The following is a 22,729-nucleotide window of genomic DNA, read 5'->3' as shown; positions in this document are numbered from 1 at the left end:
AATGACACCTGGGCCCACCTGGCTAGACTCCGAGAGGTCTTGGAAGCCCACCGTCGGGGAGGAATCCGCCTCAAGCCCTCCAAGACCAAGCTGTTCCGAGCCAAGGTCGATTATCTGGGCCACACCCTCAGCCACGAAGGCATAGCCATGCAGGAGGACTACATCGACCGCATCCTAGATTGGCCAGCCCCCAGCACCCCCAAGGACCTGCTGGCGCTCCTGGGGTTCTTTGGGTACTACCGGCTGTTCATCCTGGAGTACGCCAACCTCACCTACGAGATGAATTGGCAGAAGACGGCCAAGGCATTGACATGGACGGCTGAGATGGATGCCCAGCTGGTACAGCTCAAGGACAAGTTCTGCCAAGCCCCGATCCGAGCGCCACCCAGGTTTGACCTACCAGCCGTGTTCCAGCTCACCACTGACTACAGCAGCCGGGCCATCTCCGCCATTCTCAGCCAGTGCTAGGACGGCAAGGAGAGGCTCATTGCCGCCGTGGGGCGCAAGACTACTGACCCCAAGACCCGTTACCCGTCATGGAAGGGAGAGATGGCCGCCATCATGTATGGGATCCGGAAATTCCACGGGATCCTGTCCTACCGCAGCTTCCAGATCAACACCGATTCCTCTGCCTTGCTACAAATGAAGTCGCTCAACGCATTCACAGGGATGGTAGCCTGCTGGCAGGAGGAACTGGCGGCCCTGGATTTCACCATCTGCCATCGTCCCGGCGCCCAGAACACCAATGCCGACGCCCTCAGCCGCCGGGAGGATGACAACATGCCTGCCCCGTCCGCCGAGGAATTAGCCAAGCAGGCTGAGTATCTCCACCACCTCTGCCAGCTAGGGGAGCCCGCGCCTGGCAGACCCTCAGCAGTACGCCTGGACCCGGAACAAGTCCTGGAAGCCCAGATCCAAGATCCTCTCCTGCTCCGGGAAGCCCCCAACCAAGGCTGGGCTCCTGGGCAAGTCTCGAGACTCAACGAGCACGGCTGCCTTACCATCACTGCCAAGACCCTGACAGGGGAGAGGACTCGTTACCTGCTGCCCCCGGCTCTCCAGCAGGATGCGTACTTCCTGGCCCATGGAGCCCCCATGGCTGGACACCATGGGATGGAAGCCACTATAGCTCGCGTCGCCATGCACTTCTGGTGGCCTACCGTGCACCGCGACGTCCGCCTGATGGTCCAGACCTGCCCTGAGTGTGTACAGAAGATCACCAAGGAGCGGTTGAAAGCCGGGATACACGTGCCCTCCCGGCAGGGGTATCCACAGCAAGTCCTGTTCATTGACCTTGTGGGGCCCCTACGCCAGCCGGGAACCGCTACATCCTCACCTGTCAAGATGGGTTCAGCCGGTTTGTCAGCCTCTACGCCATCCCCAACAAGCGCACGATCACTGTGGCCAAGGCCTTACTGCACCCCCACATCACCACGTTTGGATGCCCCCTGAAGATCCACTCCGACAATGGGATGGAGTTCACCGGCTAGGTATTCAAGGAACTGGCCGCCCAGCTCGAGATTGGCCTGACACATCCGCCGCCCTACAACCCGCAGTCCAACCGGACGCTCAACACAGGCATGCAGCTGTTCCTAGACAGAGACGACAACAACTGGGAGCCGCACTTGCCTGCCATTGCCTTTGCCTACAATACCAAGACCTGTAAGACCACAGGCGTGACCCCCTTCCTGGCCTACTTTGGGAGAGAGGCCAAGCTTCCAGTGGACCTTGTGCTCCGGCTGCCTGACACTGAGTATGCGTCGGTCCCAGCCAATGTCCAGGCCATCCTGCAGCGATACCACGCCGTGTTTGACGCAATCCAGCAGCTGGAAGACAGGACCATCCGAAGGAGCGCGGCAGCCTACGAGGGAACGGCCAAGTACGAGGTTGGAGACGAGGTATCTGGCCCCCCGCCTGGTGCCGGGGAAAGCAGCCAAGATTACCAAGAGGTGGACTGGCCCCTGGAAGATCCACTACGTTATCAGCCCAGCCTCTCCAACAGCCAAGATCTCGGAAATCACCGCGCATATTGGTCGGCTGCGCAAATACACTAAAGATGTCACCGCCCAGCAGATCCCAACGGACATTCAGGACGATTTGGACGGCGACGAAGACACCACCGAGCTGCCGGTCGGAGCCGCCAATGTGCCATCCAGTGGACCAGGTCAGCTCCCCGTGTACCAGCCAGCTGCCGCGGCCACAGAAGCATCACTGCCCAGCCACCAGGATTGTGACCCTGTGGAAGAGAACCTGCAGAACCAGCCCAGCGAGCAACGGCCGGCGCCGCCAGTCCCAGAACCACCCACTGATGCAGTATGGAATCCAGACGCAGACATGGAGCCCCTACCTGCCAGCAGCGAGCCCCCAGGACGAGAAGTTGCCACCGAGATGGAAGTAGCGTCCCCCGAGGACGAAGCGGAAGCGATGTGCCCCCTCCAGATGACAGCTATCCCCATCCGGGTAGGAGCCAAGAGGCCAAGCAACCTGGACAAGACAGGCGCCCCCATGGAGTTCTACGCGCCTACTACCATCGTGGTCCCTCCTCTGGGAGCCTCTAGAGTGAGCTTGGGTCTCCGTGTCCAGCTGCCAGCCGAGACAGAGATAGTTCTCCAGACAAGGCCTAACTTCCAGTGCTGAGGCCTGACTGTCGCCAACCCTCAGCTGGGAGCCAACCGGGAGTTGACCATGCTGATATCCAACCACAGTCAGACCGAGCAACGAGTTTCCCGAGGGGCCTGTGTAGCCCGAGCTGTCCTACACCGCGCTGTGCCCAAGGGAGAGTCTGCCGCCCCCCATGGTTCAAGGCCTGATGTCCCGGTGGTCCCGCAGCCCTTGAAGGGAAGGTTGTGGTAGGTGGCATCATACGGACAAGCCTTTCATAGAGTATGCTATGCTTCGGCTTATCAAATCACAACCCAGCGCTAATCCTAGTTTATCACCATTCCACCCGGCCCCTTCTGGGCCTTGCCGACACCTCACAAGCAGCGGTCAAATTGGACACCTCTGATAGTGGGAGGGGCGCGGCCCCTCTCAACCCCAAGTCCCCAGTCACCTGCCTTGCCGGGAGATGTCTACCTTCCCCTTGCTGAAGCCTACCCCACAATTATTCACCGGAATGTGGCTCCGCCCCCATATCCCCACACCCCTTTCTACCTAACCTATTTTATCATCTATTTGTGTATATAAAGTAATAATCCTATTGTAAATGTATTCAGTTTAAAATATATCTCTTTAGTAGTAACTACTGTTAGTTATTCATTGATAGAATCTTTAAGGCTAGGGGCTCGTTTGAATCGAACTCGCGATTGTAGGGTTGAAACGCTTCACCCTACCACACTAGTACCAAAAATCATTGCAGGGGGGCCTTTTTTTATTTTTTGTGATTTCTCTTGGTAGGGTGATGGTACTCTCTCCCAAAATAGCTATAAACCTTCCCAGGACCTATTAGAAGCTACTCTGTAAAGGAAAACCAGCGGTTAACAAGATCCTTGGTACAAACAGTCACACAGACAAACAAACATCCTGTTAATTTATTATAAGGGTTTATAAATTAAACAAGTATGGCTAAATCCCTCTACACATACATATAGCTTTACCCTCAAGTAGAAAGTTTCATGAATTGAATCATATATACACTTTTCAAAATTTAAGGTTTAGCTAACAATATATTAAATCCTACCTAAGTTTGACTTGTACATAAGTTTAGAAAAATCATTTTACAAATCTGAAATAAAAGGGGGGGGTTTTTAATGCAACCATCTCGTAATCAGTGATTAAATGGCACTTAGAATTCGAATTTCGATCAGAAATTTTGCATGAATAATCCTTGGTAGGTCTAATTTCCCTAAATCGAACAAAAAGTTGGAAAAGTAACGGCTAACGGCTGGCGGCTCAGCTGTTTTGCCATTTTATTACTATCTTAAAAGCAAAAAAGTCACGAAACCTATCTTCACATAATACTTTTCTCACTCAAAAACCTTATCAAGCGGTTCTAGCCGGTAGCTGTTGGTACTAGAAATTTAAAAATTGGTTATTGCTATCATTTAACATGAATTAAACCAAAAATATGTTTTAAAAAGTTGATTCCTACGTACTTAATGATGAATTTGCCCTGAAAATAGGCCAAAAACGGCTAAACGGCTTAGCCGCCAGCCGTTACTTTTCCAACTTTTTGTTCAATTTAGGGAAAATAGACCTACGAAGGATTACTCATGAAAAATTTTAGATAGAAATTCGAATTCTAAGTGCCATTTAATCACTGATTACGAGATGGTTGCATTAAAAATCCCCCCCTTAAAAATAAATCACAAGACATAAAAAGAATTACTTGGCCATAAGTTGATAAAACATATTACAACATTTATGTAATATACATATGTTTTGATTTCCAGGTTTCTTGAAATCTGTTATCTCTATATGAATATTGTTTCAATCGTTTGACACAATAGTGAAACGGATGCCATTAAAATCTTCTTCGTTTGTCAATGGTAGAATAGTGAGGTGAACTTTTTGACCATTTATAAAATTGAACAGATCAGACCAAAAGGAAAGTCTGTCATCCATTTCATTAGAAGAAAAGGATGCCACAATCTTCTTGATTTCTGGTAAATCAAAATCATAATGGTAAGTCTGTTCTGAAGAATAAACATCCCGTATGCTAACTCTTGAAGAGTTCTGTAAGAAGTCTTAAGAACATCAAAAACAAACTTCTCATCAGTTCTTTGTGCATAGAATCTTTCCAAGTTAAAAACATTGTTTTCAACATCGAAGTCAAAGCTAATGTCTGAACCCGAAATAACACTGAGATCTTTCAGAGTGCTTTTTGCTGAGAACATAAAATTGAAAACATTAGCTTTTGATATTCCATCACACTTCAATTTTCTTAAGTTAGGAAATTCTTTTCCTTTAATCAAGTCAGGAGAAATGATTTGTATTCTCTGAAATTCTAGTACCTCTAATGAATGTCTGACTGAGTCAATAATCAAAAAAGCCAACTGCGGGTAAACAAAATCAAGACTTAGTTTCTTCAACATTCTAACTCTTGAAATTGCGTTGACTTCTTCTAACTCATTTTCAGGTTCAAATATTCTAGATAAAATCAACTCTCTCAGTGTGTTTGTTGAGGATCGTATTATACAATCAACAAAATTTCCTTCAATGAAATAAGCCTCAAATTTGATCAACTTTTGAAGGAAAGGTATATCATAATCAAAATTGTTCCAGTGCTGACCTTCAACATACAATTCTTCTAATGTTGAACAGTTTGCTTTTAAAATCAAAACTGCAAATTCATCTGAGCTTATTTGTGATCTAAAGTTTTTTAACTTTGAGGGAAGGGCATTTATTTCTAGGTCATCTTCATCAGAGATTCCCAGGTCTTTGATTTGTAGGGTTTCTAAAGACTGTTGACATGATTTGGTTATTGCACAAAGTTGGCTCAAATCTACACAAATACAAACTAACTCCAATATATTTAGTTCTTGACATTCAAATTTTGACTCAGGATTGATGTACAATAACCATAAAATTTTCAAACTTTCTTTTGAACTATTTAGAACTGAAACAAGGGGGGGGGGAAGTTCTGACACATTTGCGTAAACCTGGTGTATAGGCTTTATCTTTGGACTGAGAGGATAGGTTATTAGGGATAAAATCATTCTTATGTGATAAATTTCCCCCAGATTTAAGCTTTTTTGGATAGGCCTCCAGGTTCCGGAGCTCCAGGCCTCCAGGTGGTCTCTGTACAGGTAAAAATTAAAAATAAGATTTTTTTTTGAAGAGTTAGAGGTTAACTTATAAAACAAAATATGCTTCTTTTTGATTGTTATTCACATATTTGAAGAAAAAACATACATATTTTGTCTCATAAGCTGACATCTAACTCTTAAAAAAAAAATTTTTTCTTCATTTTTACCTGTAGAGAGACCACCTGGAGGCCTGGAGCTCCGGAACCTGGAGGCCTATCCAAAAAATCTTAAATCTGGGGGAAATTCATCATATAAGAATGATTTTATCCCTAATAACCTATCCTCTCAGTCTAAAGATGAAGCCTATACACCAGGTTTACGCAAATGTGTCAGAACTTCCCCCCCCCCTTGCTGTTGAAGAAACATTGTGACAAGCAACAATCGTTTCCAATTTTAATTTTTGTTTTATTTCAAAATCTACATTGTCTACATAAAGTACTTCAAGAGATTCTACTTGATTCTCAATTAAGGTAGAAGGTACTGCTACACTGTTAGTTTTCATTTCATCTAACATTCCTTCCAGGCATAGCTTTCTAAGCCTGGGAAGTTTCAGTGCTGGATCCATCAGAAACAACTCATGTCCTGTTAAACTCATTGCAAGATCAAAAATGAATTTGTAGGTTCACCTGGAATATCGCAAAAAAGAAGAGTTAGTTGTATGTCATCAATAATCCCAATCTTTAATAGTTTAGCTCTTGCCTTAATCAAGTCTACACACTGCTCCAAATTGTGCTGAATATTCTCATTAGAATTTATAAATTTAACAGTCCATCTTCTCATAGTTGGATCTAAAGCCATGACTCTTGTTTCACAAGCCTTGGAGGCAAGCTTCAAATTCTTCTTGTCTTTAGGACTGAGATATCCAAGTACCATTTGGTATTCATCCCTTGGAAGATTGGCCAGGCTTCCCTCATCCATCTGCTCCTCAATGATAGCCTCTCCAGCTAAAGAAAAAAATGATACATGAAAGATAAGTATGCACGAACAAGATCAAATGGTTCTAAGCACCTTCCAGCAGTGATTCCAAATGATTTTGGTGAATATACTAGGGTTATGTTAGATATTTTTAAACCAATTTTTAAAAACAATAAGTTTCGCCATGGTTTAATATAAAAAAGTTGAAATGTTGGACTTTTTTTGGCTATATATCATCAAATGTTTTGTTGAGTTCAAAGTGCTTTGTCAGAAAAGTAAATTTTTTCAATGAAAAATGTTTATTTAGAAAAAGGTATGGTAACTTGTAATATTGTAAACAGTTTTATCAGTGTACTTTCGTATTATACAGCATTTGACATGTTTTGGCGTTTTATTTTATATAAACCTTTGAACTCAACAAAACATTTGATGATATTTCATCAAAAAATGCTTAACATTTCAAAGTTTTATTCATAAAAAACCATGGAGAAACTTTTTTTTAAGGTGAAATAACTATGTCAAACATACCTATAGTATATTAACACAAAAAAATATAATTAATCACTGCTGGAAGGTGCTTAGAATCACTTGCTCTCATTCGAACACAATCAACTTTAGTGAAGATTAAGCCTAACAACCATATTCACCAAATGAATTTTTTTAATCTAAAAGGGATAGTTGCATGAAGAGCATTTAAAAAGTTGAGGTACTTGTGAGTAGTGAACCTTAAAATATGATAATTATGGGATATCTAGAAACAAACTACCAAACATAGAGGGGGCACATCCAGATGGATATCCAAACATTTAATATTTTGTAAAAATAACCTTCAATTACAATTCTTCCTTTATTTCTTTGGGCATATTACTTTATACATATTTTTTTCAATTTCAATAGGAAAACTTTATTTACCCTGAATATTAGCCAGATTTTCTGCAAGATCATCCATTATATCACCAAAACTTCGCCTGCCTAAAAACAAAATATCAATCAAAAATAAAACTAGAGATACTTTTCTAATGAAAATTTGTTACAAATTTCCTAAATTCATGATTCTGTTCAAAGACTTTATTTGAGATGCTTTGCTTGTAACATTCTTAGAATAGTGTATTTTTTTAAAAAATAGGTTGAAAAACATTCTAACATTAATATATTATAACATAATATTCAAAAATGCCTAAAATAACGATAAGGACCTTAAATCATAGAAAAGCTTCTTATTTGATATATCTTTTTTCCATGTAAACCATTTATATCTATAATACAAAGTAGCTTAATGTCCGTCCGTCCCTTAAGATCTCGGTAACCACTGAACTGATCGGATTCTACTCTTCAAGGAATATACATACTGGTCTTGTGGTGGTTTTAGGCTATTTTCCCCGAAAAAAAATGATAAAATCCCCCCTAAATTTTTTTTTAAATTTTCTAATATTAGTGGTGGAGTGGGTGCTTCTCATCAAGTACTTAATTTTAAAAAAAAAATTATTTAAAAGTTGTGGGGGCATCTCCAGAGGTAAGGGGGGGGAAGTTTGTACAGTTATAGGAAATGAAAATTCGGTACCAAATTTTGCCCTGGCCGTTTGGGCTTGTTTTTATAGTTATCAACCTAATTCTTTTTGTAAGCTCCCTTATATGATTGGATCTACCTGTAAAATTTTGTAAATTGAATTTTGGGACTTTCCCTCTAGGGGCTAGTGGGGCAAAAGACCCCCCAAAACACTAAAATTTTAAGTTATGAGCTTATTTTTAAGGCTAAGGGCAAAGCCGCTAGTTGTTATATATTTCTACAATTTTACCTGATATTGCTTGCAGAGAAAATTAATGAATTTACAGCAGCAACATATTTGACTATCTGAAATTTTAAATATTAAAATTCTTGTATTACATATGCACTGATGCAGGGATACAAACTATGGTGAATATATTCTCTCATTCGTTTCACTAAAAACTTTGGGGACTTATCAATCAATCTTAATTAGGTTGGTAGTACAAGCAAGCAGCATCCAAAACTTTTGTACATATAATTTTAATCTACAGAAGTAGTAATAAAGGCCTAAAACCTCTTATCTTTATTAAACTTCTTCAAAATTAATCAATTTAATTTAATTTACGTATGAAAACCACAAAAATTAATTAATATAAAAGAATTTAAAAAGAAGTTTTCCGTCCAATTAGTATTGACTTCATAGTAATAGCATCTAAAGCTTTGAATTGAATTCAGAGTAGCAGGTAAAGCGGAAAAATATTCTAAAACCATCCCGGGACTTGTGTGAAGCTTCTGTTAAAAGGAGATCTCAATTGGTTTATTGGTTATCAAAATCTTAGGCTATACAACACAAACCTTATTTATCACTAGAGGCTGCACCCCTAGAATTTACCTAGAGACTCTATATTCGTAGGGATATAGAAGGGCAGAAAAAAGGCCTAAAACCATAACAAAGCTTTAAATGAAAATAAAATAGCCAAAAACCATCTCAGGACCTAAAAGAAGAGTCACTGTAAAGGAGCACCATATCGGTTCAGCAGTTAGCGAGATCCTTTGGTACAGACAGACAAACAGACATCATATAAGGATTATTTTTGTTGAAAGTAAAACCTTAAATAAGACGACAAAATATTACATAGTAAAACAAGTTTTATTATTAGCTCAAATATAACATCGTTGAATAAGGTATAAAACAATAATAAAATAGAGAGGATTAGTTTTTGTAAAAACGTTTGCGCTTTCGTTTGGTCACATTGTTGTTGTTTCTACCAGTTTTGTTTGAACACTCTTCTTCAGCTGTTTTCTCGTCACTCCCTTTCTTTACCTAGAAAATAAGGCATTTTTCAGTATGGCTTCTAAAACGATTAATATCTGGTTGATTAGAATCGGTTCTCAGCCATACTAAAATATCATGTATTTTATCTTGTTTCAGACAATTTTCTACGAATATTACAATAAAAAGGTACCAGTTTTGGGTATAATCCTCTAGGTTTTTTCAATTTAAAAAATTTTAGAAGCTCTATTTCCGTATGTGCAAAATTGGTGCATTTTTCTATGACCAATGAACAATAACATTCGCTCTTTAACTTAATTTCCATTTGTCCAGTAATGATACTTATTTGCTTCACTAAATAATTAGGTTATTGTTAGTTTTTCAAAAGATCTTAAGCCAGTGGCGCGCACAGCGATTTTCCCAAGGGGTGTAAAACCTTTAGTGGGTGAAAAAAGGTAAACACAATCCTTCAAAATTAAGGTTTTAGGGGGGTAATGAAATCCTCTACACCTCCTCTTTTGCACGCCACTAATTTATGCCACAATATGTTTTTACCTTTTTGGGTGGGGGTGACAGAACTGGTTTTGTAGTTTTCATATATTCACGTAATTTCCATCTAAAAAATATACCTATTTGAATTAAGTATGGGAGTATAGAAAATATTACTAATAATACACCTATAATTATTTGAATTGACAAAAAACACTGTCCCTCTCCTATTGTCAAAAATACATTCTTTGTACTTTTGGTGCTTGTAAAAATAGCAGCACCCCCTTTGTGTCAGAGAAAAGGGACAATGGGCTGTTTATTGCACTTCCCAAAAGTTTTATAATAAGATTTTCTAATTCGTTGGCTTTACAAACTTGGGGACTTATAAAGTTGAGTGTTCAAACGTTTCAACCACTAATTTTGATCTATAGAATGAGTAATTTTGTGCGTCATTATTAGGGACGTAGATCTATATATCGGCCATTGTCTTATACCTGTAGATCCCTGCCTTTGTTTACCTACTATACCTTAGTTTAATGGCAGAGAACTCTAAAAAGAAGCACATAGCCTCTGCCCAATCAGCACTGGTGTGGAATATACAGCTGTAAAAATTCCATACACAGTTGTAAATCACCTGAAAATATCAGACATAATTAAATGTAGGTACTAAAATGCATTATTACTACTAGCGGCTACACCCTAGAGGACTCTAATAGAATGTAAAATGTTTTTTTTTTAATATATGTTAAGATCAGCTGTTTACCAAAAATATAGTTAGTTATATTTTTGGATTTTTGGCGCTTTTCTTGGCAGGTTGGTGAATCGTGATACACTACCCCATAATAGTAATAAAACTCACCAAGACCTATGAAAAGCTACACTGTAAAGGAGAATCGTATGGTTTAGCGATGAACAAGATCCTCTGGTACAGACATACAGACATTCTGTTAATTCTAAATAAAGAAGACTTACCAAAGGTAGATAAAACAGGTATGATAGTGCCACAGCTGGGAGATGACACAGGTACAGAATAGTTTGGAGCACACAGAGTCCAGGTAGAGACTTGAGACTAGTATTCTCTGCCTAAATACAACAGGTATGAGAGTGCCAGGACAGGAAGATGACTCAGGTACAGAATAGTTTGGAGCACACATAGTCCAGGTAGACACTTGAGACTAGTATTCTCCGCCTAAATACAACAGGTATGAGAGTGCCAGTATTGGAAGATGGCACAGGTAGATAATAGTTTGGAGCACACATAGTCCAGGTAGACACTTGAGACTAGTATTCTCCGCCTAAATACAACAAGTATGAGAGAGCCAGAGCAGGAAGATGACACAGGTACAGAATATTTTGGAGCACACATAGTCCAGGTAGAGACTTGAGACTAGTATTCTTCGCCTATAAATACAACAGGTATGAGAGTGCCTGGCAAGAAGATGACACAGGTACAGAATAGTTTGGAGCACACATAGTCCAGGTAGAGACTTGAGACTAGTATTCTCCGCCTAAATACAACAGGTATGAGAGTGCCAGAGTAGGAAGATGACACAGGTACAGAATAGTTTGGAGTACAAAGAGTCCAGGTAGAGACTTGAGACTAGTATTCTCCGCCTAAATACAACAGGTATGAGAGTGCCAGGACAGGAAGATGACACAGGTACAGAATAGTTTGGAGCACACATAGTCCAGGTAGAGACTTGAGATTAGTATTCTCCGCCTAGCAGACAAACATGAGTGTCATTGTTAATCCAAGGCAGGAATCTTTAGGGATAAGACAATGGACAATAAACTGATTTACATCCCCAATACTAATAAATAAATTACACCTCTGTAGATTTAAATGTTTGTTTAAACATTTAGACACTCAACTTAAAGAACCAACGAATTGTCCCTTTTATTTTGTTACCACTGACTTTAAATCCAAAAGAAGATGTATCAACTTTTTTGCTTTTTATTTAAGATAGCTAGCCGGTTCTTTCAGTAAGTAGTAGATGTAAAATTTTTCATAGAATTCAGATATGCAATCGGTTTTTTTGTAGACCTCTTATTTTTTAAGTAATTTAAGTTTTTTTTAAAAAATAATTAAGTCGGTTTTAAGGTACTAAAACGCAACAAAATAAAAGAAGAAAATGGCCAGTATGAACAAAAATAGTAAGATCTTTAATTTGACACCTTACTTTTAAAATTATGTTGAGTAATTATTGAAAAAATCAATTTTTTTAACCTCGGTTTAATCAAAACTTTGAAGTAAAATATAATCTTCCACAGGCATAAAAAATATGGGTTCATATATAACTTTAGAATCAGAAAAATATTATGAATCCATTGTAAGCTAAATTGAAAAAGTTTTATAAAACTATAATAAAAAATATAAGTTTATTTTAATTTTCGGCTTTAAAGGGTTGAACAACTTGAAAACTTGAAACTTGAAATAAACCTAAATAAATATACATACAATGTAACAGATATTTTTTAAACACAAGAAACAATAAAGCATTTTTAACTGCATTGTTTTGAAGTTTATAAACAGATTGAAGCATATTTATTCATAATTTTTCGTTCTTTACATGTTATGTAAGTATCACTATTTTCATTGTAGTATCTATTGTATATATTCTATGAACATTATCCTTTTTTTTGTCAATTCTATTGGCTGAGGTTTTCAGGTTAAGCTTCCCGATTAGTCAATTTTTGAGACTTGTGATTGGCTAGTTTAATAGTTACAATTAAGTGTTACCTGTAAAAAATAATACGTTAGGCCATTTTTATTATTTTTATTTTTTTACTTTTTTCAATTTTGCTTACAATGGATTCGTAATATTTTTCTGATTCTAAAGGTATATATGAACCCATATTTTTTATGCCTGTGGGAGATTATATTTTACTTCAAAGTTTTGATTAAACCGAGGTTAAAAAAATTGATTTCTTCAATAATTACTCAACAGAATTTTAAAAGTAAGGTATCAAATTAAAGATCTTACTATTTTTGTTCATACTGGCCATTTTCTTCTTTTATTTTGTTGCGTTTTAGTACCTTAAAACCGACTTAATTTTTTTTTTTTAAACTTAAATTACTTAAAAAATAAGAGGTCTACAAAAAAAACCGATTGCATATCTGAATTCTATGAAAAATTTTACATCTACTACTTACTAAAAGAACCGGCTAGCTATCTTAAATAAAAAGCAAAAAAGTTGATACACCTTCTTTGTAAAATTATATTTATGGATGACGTCTCATGTTTTAAATACAGATACCGTATAAGTTTTTTTCCAACAAGGATGGTAACATCCATAAAGGGAAACTAAGTGAGACAAATGGAGTATCTGAAAAAATGATGTTTAAGTGTTCACAGGATATACGGGTATATAATGGCAGGGGGAAAGAGAGGGGTAGGTTTCTGGTAGAATCCGTAAAGGTGTGTGTTTTTAGGCTTAAAAATAGTAGTAGAACGATAATATTCACTAAATATGTGTATTTCTTATTGAAAATAACTATAGACAACAAAAAAATTAAAGTTAACATAAATTTTTATCGTTCTACTACTCTTTTTTACTTGTAACACATAACCTTTACGGATTTTACCAGAAACCTACCCCTCTCTTTGCCGTCAATTTAGTCTGCTAATTTGTACCTCATTTATTTCAGTTTGTTCATCCAGTAAGAGGAGAGGGTAGGGGATGGGGTAAAGGGGGTGGTTATTCTAGACAGCAGCGAGTATTACTTTATCAGAGTGCATGAAAATCTGGTGCAACATCCAAGGAATAATATATCGATTATACCTGTAACCGTTCTATTTCACATTCTTTTGCTTCAGCCACTTCTCTCAAATTCTACACAGTTGAGGCAATAGAAATTTTCTTTTTTTAATCTTTCATAAAAAAATATATATTTTTAATTAATTTGAGCATGTATTTAAAATCAATAAAGATATATGTAGTAAAATCAACCAAAAAAATAAAGGGGGAGGTAGGCGCAGGTTTTGCTAAAATTTTGTAAAGGTGTGATTTTTAAGGCTTAAAAACATTAGTAGAATGATAATATTTACTTAATATAAGTATATAATTTTTTTTTGTGTATGGTTCTATTCAATAAGGAATACACATATTTAGTGAATATTATCGTTCTACTACTGTTTTTAAGCATTAAAACTCACACATTTACGAAATTTTAGCACAACCACCTCCCCCTTTCTTATTATAATATTCTGATCAATTTTTGCTTTTACTTTTTATTTCATTGCCTTGACTATTTTGGCGTGATTTTCCTAAAAATAAACAAAAAATATTATTAATATATTAAAGTAACAGGATGTCTTATATGTTTGTCTGTACAGAAGTAATTTTATAACCTCTGGCCCGATATGATACTCCCGCACAATGAAGCCTTTCATATTTTAGGGATTTTTTTAAAGGGAATCATAATAATAACTATCCGTTACGTACGGACATACAGACGCTTCGCTTTTGACAAAAGCTACATTTATTTGCTTCTTTAGTTGCAAAGCTACTTTATATTTAACTTCTGTTAGTCAGTCCGTAACGCTAACATTAATTTTCTCTTCTGCTATCCTGATAGACAGCTAAAATTAAGATTAATATAGCATATACTATAGAGAGAGGGGACAATGGGCTGTTTATTACACTAAGTCCTCAAAGCTTTAAAGAGAACATTTTCTTATTCATTGGCTTAACAACTTTGGGGACTTTAATGAATTTTGATTGATAGATTTATTAATTTGAGTGTTCAAGCATTTCATCCACTAATTTTAATCTACAAAAGGTGTAATCTTGTGTATCAAAATTAGGGTTGTACATCAATTGTCTTATCCTTTTAGATCCCTGCGCATCTAGTCTATATACTATTTAGTCCATCTCTCTCTGTGTTCATGCTTAAAAAACATATTAAAACTTATTTTTAAAGCTGTTGTGATTTTCTTTAAGTTTTTTTGCACATTCTCTCTTCCTTTGCTTTTTTTATGATAACTGAGCATCTGATCTATTACCCACTTTATTCGTTTGTCCATTCCATGATTTTATTGTGCTTCGCTACTTAATGATGTTGTCCTTGTTTAACTTTTAAAGCTCTGATAAAGGCAAGAATCTAAAGGGATAAGGCCGATAATTTATGTACATCCCCAATGATGAAACACAAAATTACCCCTTCAGTAGATTAAAACTAGTGGTTGAAACGTTTGAACACTCAACTTAACTAACCAACCAATCAAAATTCACTAAAGTCCCAAAAGTAAAACGTTCCTAGTGGACTTTTGGGACTTGAGTAATAAACAGACTATTGTCCTCTCTCTCTCTCTCTGGATAAAAGAAAGCTGTCGTGAAAGAAAAAAAGGATGAATGAAGATAGAAATCACCTTAATAAGCTCCATCTCTTTCTGAATTTCTTTAATTCTTTCTTGCATACTCGCCAATTTCAAATCTTTCCTAAAAACAACAAGGATGACAACATCCATAATTAGCGTATCACATAACTACCATTGTTGTAAATACGGACAATGTAAACTTTAAGTACGTGATATTAAATAAAGAAATAAATCACGAAATATTTATAACTAGCGGCTACGCCTCTAGAGTAACTTAAGTTAAGATAGGGGGGTATCATTTTTATTTTGATAGTAGAGAATGAGATATTCTCCCCGAAAATCGTTAAAAACCTTCTCTGGACCTATAAGAAGCTTAACTGTAAAGGAGAATCAAAAAGGTTCAGCAGCGAGATCCTTCCCTACAGACAAAAAGCTTACTACTTTATATAATAGGATATAGCAGCATAACAGACCAAGTAAGGGGGGGGGTTAATGCAACCATCTCGTAATCAGTGAGCAAATGGCACTTAGAATTCTAATTTCCATCTGAAATTTTGCATGAGTAATCCTTGGTAGGTCTATTTTCCCTAAATCAAACAAAAAGTTGGAAAAGTAACGACTAACGGCTGGCGGCTCAGCCGTTTTACCATTTTTTGGATATCTATATTGCAAATTAATCAAGAAACCTATCTCCACATAATACTCTTTGCCACTCTAAAATGCTATCAAACGGTTCTAGACGGTAGCTGTTGGTACTAGAAGTTTTAAAAATGGTTATTTAACATAAATTAAACCAAAAATATGTTTTAAAAGTTGATTCCTGCGTAATTGATGATGAATTTACCCTGAAAATAGGCAAAAAACGGCTAAACGGCTGAGCCGCCAGCCGTTACTTTTCCAACTTTTGGTTTGATTTAGGGAAAATAGACCTACCAAGGATTACTCATGCATAAGTTCAGATCGAAATTCGAATTCTAAGTGTCATTTGCTCACTGATTACGAGATGGTTGCATTACCCCCCCCCCCTTATATACCAGATGCTCATTGATACAGGGAATCTTCATACAAAAATTTCAGCAGCCTATCTTGAATAACAGCAGAGAAAATCACATTTCTCACATATTGTTACGGAAGAACGGACAGACAAAGTTAATCATAGAGTAGCTTCGCTACACATAAATGGACACTGATCACAGGATCATATCAAAATCTTAAGATTAATAGGAGTCTCTTCAGATTGGTCAAATTCATCAAAATCTAACAAGGACAATTATGACCATAGATTACGCAGCATTGTAAGTTAATAAAAAAGAGCAATAAACTGTTTTTAAACAAGACTAGGTTTCATGAAAACTAAAGTGATAGGGGACAATAAGCTGCTTATTACACTAGTACCCAAAGTTTAATAATAAAGGTTTCTTATTCGTTGGCTTAACTACTTTTAGGGACTTAACATCAAAGGGGATTTACACTATACATCAATTTATCAGCCATTGTCTTATCCCTTTAGATCCCAGCCTGAAAACTGTTGCCTTTTTTTACATGAAAAAAAATTAGTGGGTCTTCGTGTTAAGACACACAAACCATAAACATATTGAAATCATATTACTACCTTACTAGTTTTTGGCTATTTTATTAACTTTATTGTAGGCATGTGATGACTTTAAGAAACATTAATCTGTCGACAGGGAGTTGAGACAATAATTCTTTTCAAGATTTAACAATTCAGCAATTAATCAAAATATTCCTTTTCATTTTGAAATTCTTTTAGATTTTAAATCAAATAATTTTTTTTTTCATAAGGAAGGTGGGGAACTACAAAATAGCCTTCATCCACACTAAAACTTTAATTGAACAAGAAATAGCCTAAAACTGTCCTAGGAGGGGACCTTTGTGAACCTTGCCTAACATGAAATACTTTAACGGTTTAGTGGTAAGCGAGGTCTTAAAGAACATACATGTAAGCTTAGTTCTTGGGTTAATAGTACAATCAGTAAAATAGATGATTTAATAGATAATTTATACTTATTCTAGCGGCTACGCTACTAGAGGCCTTTAGGGGCACTTGAAAAGGGGGGAGTTGAATTCGAAAACTCAATCTATATTTTAGATTTTGAAATGTAAAAACAAATTTGGGGGAAGGAGTAATTATTTTCTAGGGGTGATTTCTCTTGGTAGGGTGGTGGTAACCACCCCCAAAATAGTTATTTGACCTAGAAGAAGCATCTCTGTAAAGGAGAACCATTTAGCGGTTATCGAGATCCTTCAGTACAGACAGGCATTCTGTTACTTTATCTGATAATTCTAATTTTTACCTAATAAGAAGTCTCTCTAGGAGTAGCTTTTCAACTTGGGATCCTGTCAGGTCATTCTTCTCTCGAGCTTTCAACATTCCTTAAAAATAATAATAATCCTTATAATAAACAACCGACCATTTGGAATTATTTGAGACTAACTGTCTAAAAAATATCCTTTATTTGGAACTTGATTATTAAGAATTCCTTTATGTTTTCCTGAAAGTGACTACCTAGCCTTGACCCTTCTACCCACCCCCCTCCTATTTTAAAATAAGTTGAAATGAAGGGAGGTAGTTTTGGGGCTTCTTTTCCTACAATTTATTTTAAGAATAATGAAGGGAGGAGGTTCTGTGCATGCTTTGCTCTTTGAGGGAAAGCAATGTGTTTTAGATGACACTTATACTATTAATCAATTTAATTACAATACTTTAAAAAAAAATAACATTTCTGTACCTGGAGCTAAGGGACTCTCCGCTCCTTCTGACCAGGATTTCTTGTTTTCTGGAGTTAGGGTTGTAGTCGGAGGTTTAGACATACAGGATTCTAAAATTATTTCTATTTTATTTAGCAATTCATCTAAGGGTTCTGTGTTCAAAGGATTGAGAAGAGGGCAGAAAAATAGCCTAAAACCATCAATATGCTTAAAATAGTGAAAAGCCCAACACCATCACGAGACCTAAAGCTTCCTCAAAAAGTAGATCACAACCAGTTCAGAGGTAATTGAAACCTGACTATCTTATATAATAGGATATTGAATTTTTAAGATAAAAGTTTCCTAGGCCTTGAATTGGTCTATACAATTTGAGGGTTCTACCTCCAAGGGGTACTATCCAAGAGATCTTCCAGTTATTACTAACCTAACTTTCCTTAGCATTCAAAAATGTAATATGACAATATTATATTTGATTGTTACCTGTGCAACCAGAAGTCCTAACTTTGCAGGCATCTGAACATATTTCAGGCTTGGCAATTGTTTTAACATCTTCTTTAGCTACTTTCTTTTCTGCCATCTCACTATAAATGTTCAATTCAAGATTGTAATTTTAATAAATCGAATTAGAGACATGATTTTTTTTTAAAAAGATTAAAACAAGTTTTGTTAGACCTGAATAGACGGAGGCCCGAGCAGTATTTCTCAATGATATTAAAATCTATGACAAATAAATTTAAACAGGTATACGGAAAAAATTATTTACAACCCCAATGTATAAGAATAAAATTACCCCTTCTGTTGTAAAATATTATTGGAAAAGTTTGAACACTGCTTGTTTGTATCTACTAAACAAGAATTAATAAAAGTATCAAAAGTTTTTAGGAAAACAAATAAGAAACATATTTTTAAAGCTTAAGGTACATAACTATTAACATACCAATGTCCTCTCCCTCCTTATTTAAGGGGGGGGGGGGTTAATGCAACCATCTTGTAATCAGTGAGCAAATGGCACTTAGAATTCGAATTTCGATCTAAACTTTTGCATGAGTAATCCTTGGTAGGTCTATTTTCCCTAAGTCGAACAAAAAGTTGGAAAAGTAACGGCTGGCGGCTCAGCCGTTTAGCCGTTTTTTGCCTATTTTCAGGGTAAATTCATCATTACGTAGGAATCAACTATTTAAAACATATTTTTGGTTTAATTCATGTTAAATAATAGCAATAACCATTTTTGAAACTTCTACTACCAACAGCTTCCGTTTAGAACCGTTTGATAGCGTTTTGGAGTGGCAACAAGAATAAGGTGGAGATAGGTTTCGTGAATAATTTGTACTATATATATCCAATAAATGGCAAAACTGCTGAGCCGCCAGCCGTTAGCCGTTACTTTTCCCACTTTTTGTTCGATTTAGGGAAAATAGACCTACCAAGGATTACTAATGCAAAATTTCAGATGGAAATTCGAATTCTAAGTGCCATTTGCTCACTGATTACGAGATGGTTGCATTAAACCCCCCCCCCCCCCCTTTTATTACTTGATCATTCATTTTTAATCTCGAACTTTCCTTTTCATGATTTTATAAGATTTGATCTCTTGGTACTCATTATAGTTGTTGTTATCATCTTGTAAACTTGTAATCTAGCCACATTCAGTTTTGCTATTTTATAAAGTAGTAAGATTTTTTTGTCTGTACTGAAGGATCTCGCTAACCACTGAACCAATATGGTTCTTATTTACAATAAAGCTTCTCATAGGTTCAGAGAAGGTTCATAACTTCTTTGAGGGAGGGTACCTCCAACCTCCCAATAGAAATCGACCCCATATTTTTTTTCATTTTAAAACTAAACTACCTCCTTCCCCCGTCTCAAGTGCCCTAAAGGTCCTAGGGGCGTAATAAAAAAGAATTTGTTTTTTTTATTGCTGCACTACTTAAGGACACTGAAATTAATTTTTGTTTGGCAAAGTTTCCTCTTCATTGAATTTGACAGCCTTGAAGAATCTCTTCTTGCTCTTGAGGACACTACTGATGGGGGACTCCAGGATACTTGCCTTTCTGGCTGCCTGCTGTATAGATACTCTTTTATTAAAACTGTTTCCGTATTAGGCAGGGATATTAAGGGATAAGACAATGGAAGATAAATTGATGTACCCGGCCCCATTATGATAAACAAAATTACCCAGTCTGTGGTAGCAAATGACAATTAATAAAATTTAAGGTTGTTAACAAATGCTGTCTAAGTAAAACATAAAGTAAAGGGATTCTTCCTTGAATAGTATTTTATCAAGTAATGAAAATGAAACATTATGAACACCATGAAATCTATCTAGGTATTAAAAAAAAATAAAATGTTATCAAAAAAGTATTCCTTAAGCATTGTAGGAGTATCATGTTCAATAAGTTTCTTTTGGGCACCTTTAATAAAGGCAGCTGGTGCTTCAATTTCTAGCTTCTTATTGGCTGCTTTAATTTGGGCGGGAGTATCTAATACTTCTAGCTTCTTATTGGCTGCTTTAATTTGGGCAGGTGTATCTAATACTTCTAGCTTCTTATTGGCTGCTTTAATTTGGGCAGGTGTATCTAATACTTCTAGCTTCTTATTGGCTGCTTTAATTTGGGCAGGTGTATCTAATACTTCTAGCTTCTTATTGGCTGCTTTAATTTGGGCAGGTGTATCTAATACTTCTAGCTTCTTATTGGCTGCTTTAATTTGGGCAGGTGTATCTAAGACTTCTAGCTTCTTGTTAGCTGCTTTAATTTGGGCAGGAGTATCTAAGACTTCTAGCTTCTTATTGGCTGCTTTAATTTGGGTTGGGGTGTCTACTTCGATCTTTCGGTTTCCAGCCTTCACAAATATTTAGTAAAATTGATTTTGTATCTTAGAGTCTTAGACAATTAAGTAATGTTCAACCTTAAATTACGATAAATAAAATTACCCCTTCAGCAGATGAAAATTATTGATGGAAAAGTTTTGACAATAAAGGTTTGTGTAACCAAGTATAAATTGAATGAAAGTCCCAAAAGATTTATTAAAGCCAATGAATTTTAGATCGTGCTGAGAAAAAGTGAAATTTACAGACAAATGTCATCTTGCTCTCTTATCTCTCAAAACTGTATGCCTGTAGAAAACCAACCCTTTTATTTAATAACTCTTCATCTGGAAGTTCTAACAGGGCATTATAATAAGTTGCGACTAACCTACGCTAACATAGTATCAATAGTGGCAATTTAGCACAGAAATTTGAACATAACTAAGATATACCTAATACTAAAAGCTGAAACTTTTGAGTTTTTTGACAATTGGACATTACAATAAGATATACCTAGGATTGATTTTAGATTAAAAGGGGACCTAGTATACTAAACAAAAAAAAGCTAGAAAGTACTGATGGAAGGTACAATACCACTTGCTCTCGTTCGTGCATAGTCCCCTTAATCCCGATACTGAATTCCTGTAGAAAACAAACCCTTTGATTGAATTGCATTTATCTGAAAGTTCTATATTAAACAACTCATTCAGAGTAGGTACTCTTTTAATTCAATTTTACTTTGCCTTGAGTAGTGGAGAGTCTGCCTCTATCTTTCTGTTCACTTTCAGTATTGTTGGAGTTCCCTGAAAATTGTAAACAAAAGGTGCTTTTTATTTTACACAAAGAACCAATTGAGCATTGATGACCCCTTATCCTAATTATTTCTTTTAAATAGGGTGGGTTATCAGCGCTCACTAGGGTACTTTGTGTGACAGTGCCAAAAAAATGTAGAAAAAGTTTGTTGTTTTTTTGGGGGGGGAGGGGGCGTAAAATTCTAGAGGCTAGGGCGAACCGCTAGTAAAGGTAAAACAACAAAAACCTTTCATGACAACCTCCCTCCCCCCGTAAATAAAAAAATATCTCTTCCGAGGTACTTTTTTCCAATGTGAGGGAGGGGGAGGAGGTCGAATGTTCGCCCGCCCATGTTTTGAATTAAAAACAAATATGACAACATCCATAAAGAGAAGCTAATACGACAGCAGGACAAACGAAAACTAACAATAGCAGAAAATTTATTTACGTACTTATTAACGTTTAAAAATCGTACCTAACTAATACAGGAATCATCATGCAAAATTTGAAATCGACAGGACAATTCCTAAATGTCCAAATTAACGATATGAGCTATCCGTTACGGTCGCATGGGACGACCCAAATGATATAAAAGCTTCGCTTTAAAAAAAGGAAGGGGACAATGGGCTGTTTATTACAATAGTCCCAAAAGTTTAAAATAATGTTTTCTTATTCGTTGACTTAACAACTTTGGGGACTTTTTATGGATTTTGATTGGTTCATTTATTAAGTTGAGTGCCCAAATGTGTCAAAAATAATCATAATTTACAGAAGATTTTTAGGAATGTACCTACATCAATTTATCGGCCATTGTCTTATCCTTTTATATCCCTGTATACCTGATGTAGTTGAGGGCTACGCAGCACTGGAGACTGCATCTTTAGTCTGAAATATGAGATTATGTAATAATCTAAGGCTACGCCCCTAGTGGCACTTGAGAAGGGCGATTTCTCGATCCTGGGAGGGTGGTATTGCCCTCCCCCGAAATATTTATAAACCTTCCTAGGACCTAAAAGAAGCTACCATGTAAAGGAAAACCATATCGGTTCAGCGAATAGCAAGGTCCTTTAGAACAAACATACAGACACCCTGTTACTTAATTTTAAGGATATAGAATATACGTTGATTGACAGGGGAAATTGTATCGTCTATTTAGCTTGCAAATTAGCA

At 36.9% G+C, this 22,729-nt stretch overlaps 4 protein-coding genes across 5 annotated transcripts in view; all 4 read right to left on the bottom strand.

Annotated features, from left to right (window-relative positions):
• Positions 1–3,702, bottom strand: part of LOC145314733 (uncharacterized) — a 53,900-nt gene extending 50,198 nt beyond the window's left edge. The window contains exon 1 of the mRNA XM_080154780.1: positions 3,680–3,702. The gene's annotated coding sequence lies outside the window, so the exon portion shown is untranslated. The remainder of the gene's footprint in view (positions 1–3,679) is intronic.
• A 2,391-nt stretch (positions 3,703–6,093) lies between these two features.
• LOC145314731 (uncharacterized) lies at positions 6,094–8,520 on the bottom strand. Its single transcript, XM_080154778.1, has 3 exons — positions 8,459–8,520; positions 7,575–7,634; positions 6,094–6,691 (listed from the first exon to the last, which is right to left on the bottom strand). The coding sequence occupies exons 2-3, from the start codon at positions 7,609–7,611 to the stop codon at positions 6,339–6,341; spliced, it is 390 nt and encodes a 129-aa protein (XP_080010904.1). The 5' UTR covers positions 7,612–7,634; positions 8,459–8,520; the 3' UTR covers positions 6,094–6,338.
• A 759-nt stretch (positions 8,521–9,279) lies between these two features.
• LOC145314730 (uncharacterized) lies at positions 9,280–18,545 on the bottom strand. 2 transcript variants are annotated; one of them, XM_080154776.1, is made up of 10 exons: positions 18,442–18,545; positions 17,982–18,071; positions 17,547–17,625; positions 15,283–15,352; positions 14,155–14,178; positions 13,694–13,744; positions 10,883–10,993; positions 10,438–10,544; positions 9,977–10,037; positions 9,280–9,472 (listed from the first exon to the last, which is right to left on the bottom strand). In XM_080154776.1, the coding sequence occupies exons 1-10, from the start codon at positions 18,536–18,538 to the stop codon at positions 9,362–9,364; spliced, it is 801 nt and encodes a 266-aa protein (XP_080010902.1). In that variant the 5' UTR covers positions 18,539–18,545; the 3' UTR covers positions 9,280–9,361. The 2 variants fall into 2 exon arrangements, with proteins under 2 accessions (XP_080010902.1, XP_080010903.1); XM_080154777.1 differs by lacking the exon at positions 14,155–14,178.
• Positions 18,546–19,507: 962 nt separating this feature from the next.
• On the bottom strand, positions 19,508–22,517 carry LOC145314981 (uncharacterized). Its single transcript, XM_080155053.1, has 5 exons — positions 22,399–22,517; positions 21,511–21,570; positions 20,328–20,802; positions 19,930–20,025; positions 19,508–19,599 (listed from the first exon to the last, which is right to left on the bottom strand). The coding sequence occupies exons 1-5, from the start codon at positions 22,435–22,437 to the stop codon at positions 19,508–19,510; spliced, it is 762 nt and encodes a 253-aa protein (XP_080011179.1). The 5' UTR covers positions 22,438–22,517.
• Between the last annotated feature and the right edge of the window lie 212 nt (positions 22,518–22,729).

Source organism: Acartia tonsa, chromosome 3 (genome assembly GCF_053477335.1).
Source record: "Acartia tonsa isolate MP-2025a chromosome 3, ASM5347733v1, whole genome shotgun sequence".
Classification (NCBI taxonomy): Eukaryota; Metazoa; Arthropoda; class Copepoda; order Calanoida; family Acartiidae; genus Acartia; species Acartia tonsa.
The sequence above is the reverse complement of the archived record's forward strand: the minus strand, read 5'-3'. Positions and strand labels throughout refer to the sequence as shown.